The sequence below is a fragment of the Oratosquilla oratoria genome, chromosome 21 (assembly GCF_046742065.1).
Source record: "Oratosquilla oratoria isolate Oo_2021 chromosome 21, ASM4674206v1, whole genome shotgun sequence".
Lineage (NCBI taxonomy): Eukaryota > Metazoa > Arthropoda > Malacostraca > Stomatopoda > Squillidae > Oratosquilla > Oratosquilla oratoria.
In genome coordinates, this window is record NC_134797.1 from 20886015 (window position 1) to 20896130 (window position 10116).

At 40.7% G+C, this 10116-nt stretch overlaps 1 protein-coding gene across 1 annotated transcript in view; it reads left to right on the plus strand.

Moving 5' to 3' along the window:
• The window catches only part of LOC143037031 (uncharacterized), a 110280-nt gene extending 102336 nt beyond the window's left edge, over window positions 1-7944 (plus strand). The window contains exon 10 of the mRNA XM_076205136.1: window positions 7346-7944. Within this exon, the coding sequence (XP_076061251.1) occupies window positions 7346-7501 (156 nt within the window). The 3' untranslated portion in view covers window positions 7502-7944. The remainder of the gene's footprint in view (window positions 1-7345) is intronic.
• Window positions 7945-10116: the final 2172 nt, after the last annotated feature.

A 10116-nucleotide genomic window follows, 5' to 3' on the forward strand; every position in this document is an offset into this window, starting at 1 on the left:
TAGTGTATTTTAGGACAAATGTAGATAGTATAGCGTACACTTTTGTAATAATGATTACGAGGGGTCACAGAGGTCAATTAGATTAGACGTCAGAAAGGACCCATCAAAGTGGCATAGTTTAGAACCCACAGGGTTTGGAGGCTGTGACGAGAAGTAAATCTGATTGGCAGACACGTGACTCCATGTTTAGGACATGGGAAGGTTGGATGTAGGAAGGATGTAGGCTTCAGGAACATGTAACTAAATGTTTGGGTCAAACAAGTATTATACCGTGGCAGTAGTGCATTGAGTTTAGGGTGAATGGAAGCTGGATGAAAGGAAGATATGGAACGCGTGACGTACAGAATAAAGGTAGGAGTAATGCATACACACGTAGGATGATTTTGGAGAATACTGCAGGACACTTGGCGAGACAGGCGAAGGGAGGGGGTAGGCAAAGGGCACTCTGGAAATAGGTGAAGTCTTTGAAGGAATCAGGGCTTTGAAGGAACCAGGACTTGACTTTGCACAGAATATCTGATTTTTTTTTCTTACCGATAAAACGGAGAGATAAAAAAGGAGCTCCTCCATAGAATTTTTTCAACACAAAAAAATGGCAGGAATGGGCCAGAAAGTTGAGAACGAAAAGATAAGGATGAGAAGGAAAGGGAAGGGCCGGAGTGGGGAATAGGTAACAGGATGGATCACGATAAGGACAGGCGTTAGATAAGAAATGTAGAGGAACTAGAAGAAGTCATACACCTGTTTGAAAGAATTTCGATTCTACATTAATGCCACCGCGGTGCTTGGAGTGGGGCGCGTGGGAATTCATCCACTGCAAGAAACAAAAAAATGGTGACAAGGCGGATAACGAGTAGGAGAACATGGAGGAAGAGGAGGAGGAGGAGGAGTAGGAGGAGGAGGAGTAGGAGGAGGAGTAGGAGGAGGAGGAGGAGGAGGAGGAAACGGAAGACAAGAAGGAGAGGGTGGGGGTGGGAAAGGAAAGAATAAAAGATATGTAAGTGGGAACAGCGACTGATAGGGGAGGTCGCTGAGTTGGACCAGGTTGGCGCCAGGTGGAAGGACTGCGGCGCCAACAGACGGAAACATCTGAGGTCCTCGACTCTGGTGCCAGGCGATGCCAAGCAAGCAATCAAGAGAGGTGCCAGGGGAGCACTGTCCGATCTCTGCTGCAGCCCCATCTGTCTTTGCCCTTGGAAATATCTGTATCTCGACCCCGAACATTTACAGGGTAGTGAAGGAAAAGGAAAAGTACACACATACACAAACACATATATGTTTATGTATGTGTGTTTGTATATATGTATATATATATATATATATATATATATATATATATATATATATATATATATATATATATATATATATATATGTGTGTGTGTATGTGTGTTAGCGCATGTGTGTGCGCGTGCGTGTTTGCGTGTGTGTGTGTGTGTACATGTGTGTATATGTGTATGTGTGTACGTAAGTGTGAGTGTGTCTGTGTGTGTGTGTGTGTGTGTGTGTGTGTGTGTGTGTGTGTGTGTGTGTCTGTGTGCGCACGCGTGTGTGTGTGCGTGTGTGTGTGTGTGCGTGTGTGTGTGTGTGTGTGTATGTGTGTGCGCGCGCGTGTGTGTATGTGTGCGTATGTGTATTTGCGTGAGCGTGTGTGTGTGTGTGTATATGTGTGTGCGTGCGTGTGTGTGTGTGTATGTGTATGTTCGCGCGCGCGTGTGTGTATTTGTGTGTGTGCGTGTGTGTATGCGCGCGTATGTGTGTTTGTGTGTGTGCGCGCGCGCGTGTGTGTGTGTGTTTGTGTGCGTGTGTGTATGTGTACGCGTGAGTATATATTTGTGTGTGGGTGTGTATATGTGTATATGTGTGTGTGTGTGTGTGTGTGCGTGCGTGTTTTTGTGTGTGTGCGCGCGTGTGTGTGTGTGTTTGTGTGTGTGTATGTGTGTTTGTGTGTGTGTATGTGTATATATGTGTGTGTATGTGTGTGTGTGTATGTGTATGTGCGCGTGTGTTTTTTTTGTGTGCACGCGCGCGCGTGTGTGTATATGTATTTGTGTGTGGGTGTATGTGTATGTATGTGTAGGAACATATTTAAACAGACAGAGACAGCGAGCCAAGTGACCACATATACTTGTACATACTATACTTACTGTTTTGCCTGCTAATGTCTCATCATCTTTGTAATAACAGATAACCGACTCACGAAAAGAAAGATTTTGACTTCAAAAGACGAATGACTCTGACATCTCCTTGTATATAAAGACCCCTCGTCTCTTAACCCATTTCCTGGATTACGGTAAAACCTATTTGGCTTGTGCGTGTATGTACATTGCATATCCTGTGATAATATTTACATAACACCTAACTCATGTTTTGTTTCATATATACTCTCCCCCATGTCTCTATCTATCTATCTATCTATCTTTCTATCTATCTATCTATCTATCTATCTATCTCTCGCTCTGTCACACACAAACACAAACACACACACACACACACACACAATTTTGAAAGAAATAGTAATAACATGAATTCAATCTGAGTTTTCAAGTTTTCTTTTTATGTTTTCAGTATCAACACACTTTATCTTTATGTTTTCAGTATTAACACACTTTATCTTTCTTACTTTCTTTCTTTTGGGAACGTTTCAGGGCAGATTTTGGTTTGAGTCAATCGCTTAAATCGCGATCACCTTCCAGACGCTCATTCCCCGCGATGATCATGAAGTTCCTCTCACGGAACTTTGACCCTTTGGAAGTCAGAGGATTTACTTCAGGCTGAATGAAATCGCCTGGCCACTGAAATTATATCTGTTCAAGTCGAGTGAGGCACTCTAAGGATTGTTTTTTAACCCTTCGGGCTTCGTGTCGTCTTCCTTTGGTTGAGTAGGATAGCCCAGTCGTGGGTTGAATAATTGTACAAATAGTAGAGTGAGGCACTGGGCTCACAGGCTCATGAAAAAAAAAAGTCTTGAGTTTTGTAAAGTCATATTTACCCTCAACTCCATCGTAGCATGTTGAGCCGTCTGGTTTTCAGGATTCTCAATTCTAAATGTCTTTGTTTGGCTCGCGATCGACATTTCCCATTCAGTGTAGTAGGATATGTGGGTGCCAAAGGGTTAGAAAACAGTCTTGAATAATTCATTAAAACTCCCTAAAGACTTGGTTCTGGCTCGGACGGTTCGTTTAGTATAAGGATCACTAAGAGAGAGCCTTCCGACAGGAGACCTTTTGGGCCATAACCAGGTCGGAGAAACCTCTGAGTGCCAAAGGGTTAATATCACATTCATGACCTCCACCACACCAATAACCCGTCCTTGCCCAACCTGACCCAACGCAGAAACCCAACTTTAACAAATTTCTTGCTTGTTGACTTCCTTGTCAAGGTAGTGGTGACCCGCTCCCCCCCCCCCAGCTTTCCACAACCCTTCACCACCAAACCCCCCCCCCCACCAACACGCCTCCACCACTACCACTGTCCTCTTCACCGTATCTCTCGCCTGTCAATGACGTTGCTTCCGACTTTCGCGCCTACAACCAGTCATATTGCAGGGAGACTCCGGCGGGCCCTTGGTCGTGAAGAAGGACGGGAAGGCCAACCTGGTTGGTCTGGTGTCCTGGGGAATCGCCTGTGGACGGAGCAACCTGCCTGGCGTCTACACAAACATAACCAACTACATCGACTGGTTCGACAAGAAGATGAAATAAAGACAAACCAGAGACGCACACTGAGCCGAGAAATGACTGGACTTGACGAACACATATTACATGATCTGTACCTTAGCTTGTGTATTTGACTCTGCGAGGACGTGTACTTCATTTCTGTGAGGTTGCTACTCTCGACTGGGCTGTGGCCTCTTCATCACGGCTTGTTCTGGTGACATAGACTCTAAGACTTTCACAAATATTAGACGCCACGCTTAATTGCAATTGACATTGTGTGTATTTATCAAATTGACCAAATATAGCAAAATATATTGAGAAATGTGTATATATGTATGGGTAACAAATACACCTCTCTCTCTCTCTCTTTCTCTCTCTCTCTCTCTCTGTTTGTCTCCCTCTTTCATATATATATATATATACATATATATATATACATATATGAAGCATGGGCATACTGTGGGATAAAAAAGATTAATGACCTGTACTCTACTTGAACTAAAACCAATCTTTTCTTTTCTTGCTCCTTCTTCTGAAGGCTCCTTGTTGTTGGGTTCTCTTGGATTAGAAGAAGGGGTAGCTTTGTATCAAGACTACATGAGAAAGTTAAATTCCCTCTGGATGGTGATGGACAGTTAGTTATCCATTTTATCCAGTATAGAATGAAAAATCTTTTCTGTGAAAGAGTATGATTGGATATCTCCCACTAAGTCAAGAAATTCACAATTTTTATTTCATTTTGCGTTATTTCGACATCATAGACCTTTCCTTTCTCATCCCCACATTTTTCCTGCTTTCTCGATTTCTTCAAAGAATATCTTCAATCCTTGTTTTACCGAATTATCTACCTTATCACTACAACTAGTCTTTTGGCAATACATTTATTTCTGCTATCTAAAGTTCGAACACTATATGATCTTTTTTTTTTGGGGGGGGGGTCACAGGTTTTTCAAAGATACGGTTACATCAGGTTGTTGTGCCATCTCCTCTGAATCTTGTTGCTTCTTTGACCCATTGGTTCATTACGTTGCTATTTTCATAGTCAACAGTGTGTTGCCCCATGAATATTCACCTTCATTTTGCTCCTTGTTCTCCCTATTCCCCCTTTTATAGCCGAAAGTCACCCACCAGCATTATAGCATTGCTTTTTCTTTAAAAAAAAATCATAGGTCAGGACCTACGTCTTAACTCATCTCTTGGTAATTTACCTCAGTCTATGCCTATATCTTAGAGGAATATATGCTTTGACTTTCCCCCCTGGCTATTATTTTCATGTTTACCACCTCAACCTTACTTTGTACTCATTTCACTTCATCTTCACCCATGCTCTTTTTCATCATTATTCTCTTTTGTTTTATTTTCTATCTCTTTTCCACAGGCTGTGTTCTCTCTCTCCCATTTGGATAGCCGTATCTTTCTTTAGTTTGGTCTCTAGAAGGACTATTTACCTTCAAGTCATCATTGATGTCTAAGCTAGCTGTTGTTAAAATCTCAACATTAGTCTATGCCATTTTTTGGTTTCTTCACGCTTCTTCCTGTTCACTTCTTTTCACTTCTTCTCGTCTTTGATACTGATTCCTGAGCTTCTGGTCTATCACTATCTAGTAAAATGTGTCTCTTTTGCTCCATTTATTTATTTGCCTATTTATTTGTTTATCTATTTATCTATTTATTTATTTATTTGTTTGTTGTCTTTCTTTCTAGGTTGCATCTCTCCTTATCCAAACATTCTTGTAGCTGTCTTAGCTTCCATGTCTTCATTGTCTTATTAATCGTGGTTTGTGACCTAAACTTAATTTTTGATGGCCGTAACATTCCATTTTCGTGTCTCTTCTTGTGGATCACTTAAATTCTCCACAACTGTGATATAATATCCATGACATTTTGCAGTTTTTGTTTTCTCTTTCTGTTCTTGTTTTTATGTGATTTCCTATCCATCGTGATTTTTTTTTTTCTGTCAACTGCATTCTATTACCGTCACACGTTTCTCCACATTTTCCTCTTTCCTTTTTATTTCTTTTGTAATTCTCTTCCAATTTCTCTATGTTCTAACATTTTCCCTTGACTTTTTCCATCTTACTTTGTCATCAACAACTACTTAGATGTAGTTCTCATTCAACTTGGCATTTAAATAGTTTTCATCAAAATTAACATTTGTCCTACCCATCTCTTAGTATTCGTAATCACTTAGTAGCTTCTCTATGTCAGTGTTCTGATAGGCATTAAAATATTTTTCTTTTTTGAGCTTGCATATCCTGATATTTGATTCCTGATTTGAGGTCTGCTACTGCAACTTTCCTATTATTCGCAGACATTTAAATAATTTCCGTTCTTGAGTTTCTTGTTGTTTTGCGTGTGCGTTTCCAGTGGTTTTCTTTCTGCAACCATAATCTTCAAAACTGTCCTCACTGAATGTAAACAAGGATTTCGTCACAGAGGCCCACCCACCCACGGCCCACATTTCAACTTCTTCCACTCCGCCTCAATGCATCCCTCGTCGCTGTTTTCCCACAGCCAGCAGTTTCACTCAAAACGTCCATCCCGTCCGACAGATCGGTGATGATGACGATGATGTGTGTGTGTGTGTGTGTGTGTGTGTGTGTGTGTGTGTGTGTGTGCATGCATGTGTGTAATTGTGTTTGTGTGCGGGCGTGAATGTGGGTAGGTGGAATGGTGTGGGTATGGGCGCGTGTATGTGTGTATGTTTGTGTGTGTGTGTATGTTTATGTGTATGTGTGTGTTTTGGGTGTGCATATTTTGTGCGTGTGTGTGAGTGTTTTTGTGTGATTTGTGTGTATATGCTTTTTATTTACTGTGTGTGTATGTGCGTATGCGTATGTGTATGTGCGTATGAAACGTTATATTTCTACGTATGAGTAGTATGTTTCTCCATGTAGTATGTTTAACATGTTTCCCCTGCCTTCTAACTCCTTTGAAACCATGACATTCTGACATACTTCTCCTCTACTCCCTTTTCTTGATGATCTCAAACTCTCACGCTCTTTGTGAGTGTTGATTCGCTGTGCATGTGAACATAACAAATGTATGGTAACTGCACGACAGGCGCCAGTAATTTTCTCATTCTGATTTCTGCTTGCAAAACTAATTTACAGTTTCACCTGCAATGAAAAAAAAATAAGGTTAAGTCGTTTCATGGTAATGTTGAGCTATTGGGCTTTTGAAATGTGGATGTGAATTTCAGAATATTTGTAACATTACCATGTAATACAATTGAATTTTGGTTATAGCTTCATCAAGTTCCATTTTCTATGATAGGTGTACGAAAGGAATATCACTATGTTTTATATTAGTGTATGCACGCATTATTAGTCCAGGTTTCAGTTATATTATGAAACAGTTCCTGGACTTAGAATAAGTTTATTTCAGATTAGCTTCCTTTTGATGACAAGAGATCTAAATTCTAAATTGTTTTATTATACTAAAACTATCCTTCTTATTTACCTTCCCTATCATAATCTCGTTTTCTGTTATGCAAAAATATTAGGTTTTCTATGATAAAATGTCTACATTTTTTTTAAATATTGTTACCCATTTTTTACCCCTTCCCACCCCCAGCTAAACTATTGTTTTCTTTCTGTCATGTAACTGGATTCGTTTTCTTTTATCAAATATCTAATTGTTTTTCTGTTATCAAATATCTAATTCGTTTTCTACTACCACACCAGGGTGACTCGGGAAGTCCTCTTACTCTGATGGTTCAAGGGCGTCGAACCTTGATTGGTCTGGTGAGTTGGGGGATTGGTTGCGCCAGAAAGCATCTCCCCGGCGTCTACACAAACCTTTCGCTCTTCTCCAACTGGATGCACAGAAAGATGCACTAAGTGACAAGTGTGAGTGTGCATAATAATACCCTCTCTACTGTGGTTAAGTTTCCATTTGTTGTAGATATATTTTTAGCATTCGTTTAGGCTCTCATTTAGCCCCTCTGGTGTATATATACATATCAATATTCCATCAGATTTTTTTTTAATGCTTGTCGATGAAGTTAACTGAAGAGGAGGTCGCGGTGGTGAAAAGAAGGACAAAGAAGCGTTGTTGAAGAAATTGGTGTCTGTTATTGTAATTACGAGCTCATTGTCTTTCACTTTGCAAGGGGGATCACTGCGAATTGCTAAAGCTAAAGCTCACTGGAAGAAAAAAACATGGAACCGCCTTGTAAAACGTGTTTGTTTTCAAAGCTTGCTTGATTAAGCCCATCAGTGAAATCTGGAATTTAATGCTGTTTTTTAAGTACGTGTGGCAACCGTGATATATGTGTATATACCTGGACAGACACGCACACACACACACACACGCGCGCGCACACACACACACACACACACACACACACACACACACACACACACACACACACACACACACACACACACACACACACATTCGTGTATGCACGCACATATAGTCTCAATTTTATCACTGCATGTCACAATCATGTGGAGGTAATCTTATCAATCTAGACCACAATTTTCTTTGGGCATAAGTTAAAATTTAGCCACTAGTTGCTTATATATTTTGCCCTTGATCAAGCAGGTCTTTTTTATCCTTTATCTAAGGAAACTAGTAATCTACCATATTCTTCAAAGAACACCAAATAGAGTCTGAGAGCTCATTTGCATTATCGTGATAATTTATGATAGATTTGCATTTCGCAGTGAAAGTGTTTGCACGAAGGAAATGAGCCTTTAATGGAAGTGATCCCCGACCTTTTTGCTCATGGGTGTCTTATTCAAGTAACGTAGTTTATTTTTAACTCTCTGGTGAACACTTCAACAATGAACAAAATCGTCTTGCATCCACCTACTGCTTCTTGTTTTCGGTGTGTGAATCCCCTTGTAAACCTCTGTGAACTATGGGTGGTGTCTCTACCTCCCACAGTTGGAGAACCGCTGGTTCAAATGTTTAGTAAATAGACAAAATACGAGATACCTGCCCCAGCAGCAATTTCATCTTTCTGTATATGTTCAGTTGCCATGTATGCCATGTATGCCATTGTCATTCAGGATGTTCTTCTACCTATTTTGGGTGGCAGGTCAGACTCGTTTGTGAAAGAGAGGGACTTTGAAAATATCCCAACACAATTTGTTGTCAATAATCTGTATGTCTGCGTTATTTAAGGTTTACCTGTTAACTGCATCACGACCATTGCTCCCTCCCTGTGGTGTCTGTTGTTACCCTGTGTTCTTGTTGTTGCTTCTTCGTATCAAGACGCTATCTGGACCAGAGGTATTACGTGGGAGCTGGTATCCTTCTCAGTTGACAGTGTTTTAAGTGGCAACTCTCCAGATCCAGGAATATATGTCTCGATAAAAGCCTAACCAGGACTGTGTGTTATTGTTTTATGTTTAGATGTACCATATATTTATAGACAAGTGATTATACATAAAGACAGTAATGATAAGTGCATAGAAAGAAGGATTCGTAAGGCTCTGAATGATAATTAATCGACATTGTGTATCATATTGTCAATACTCTTCTAGTTACGACGTCTTTGTCATCCTTCTGTAACTACGTAGACCAACGTGAGTTTTGTCCCTTCAGGTTCTCAGAGAATTTGAAGTTAAATGTGAACAAAGGACATCTGAAGAGTTATTGCCACGTGATGTTATCTCAGCGGTTGTGTGAGATTCACACAGCTGACTGCCCGTAACTTTTCAATGCAACATCTTCAAATGTAGTGGCAATTCAGGGAGCGCAGATGTCATTATCGACCTGTTTATTTGTAAATAATTGTCTTCGTATCGCACCCCGTCTCTTCATATACCCCGTAGCCTCTCCTCTCGCGCCCATCATTCCTCCACAGCCCTCGAGGTTGATCTCAACCCATCAATCTTCCTACCTCTGAATCCTAACCAACATTTTTGTCCTCTCAGAGAACTGCTTCACAAATGTACCTCATCCTCGTTGTCCCATAGCTTTTCTCGTTCCCCTCTTCCTCACCCCAACCTCACCCTTACCTTCCAGTTGTAGTTTCTGTTATGTACAGCAAAAGTCCTCTTGTAGTCATTAAATCATGGTGTTGTTAAATGACTATTCTTTAAATCCTTGTGACGCTCTGGAGAATTGGAATCGAGCAGAATTGCAGACCATGACTTGTTGATGTGGATCGAGTGTGAAAGTTGTATACATTGTGAATTGAAGAAAATGTATGGAAAGTTCTGAAGGTGACACTGATTCCAGTCTGATTGGTCATAACATGAATGAAGAACTGTACGATAACAGTGAAAAACAACGCCTACTCTTACAACAAACAAATGTATTTTTGTCCATCTTTGCACATTATTTAGCTTTTTGAGCAAGCGATTCATCCGTGATGTACGACTTTGAGTGGTTCGCCTTTCCAGATAATGAAGATCCCATCAGCGATACCCCAGCACCTGGTTCGAAGCGTGCGATGATATAGGTGAGTTCAGTGATTAAGATGAAGGGCATGCAGTGA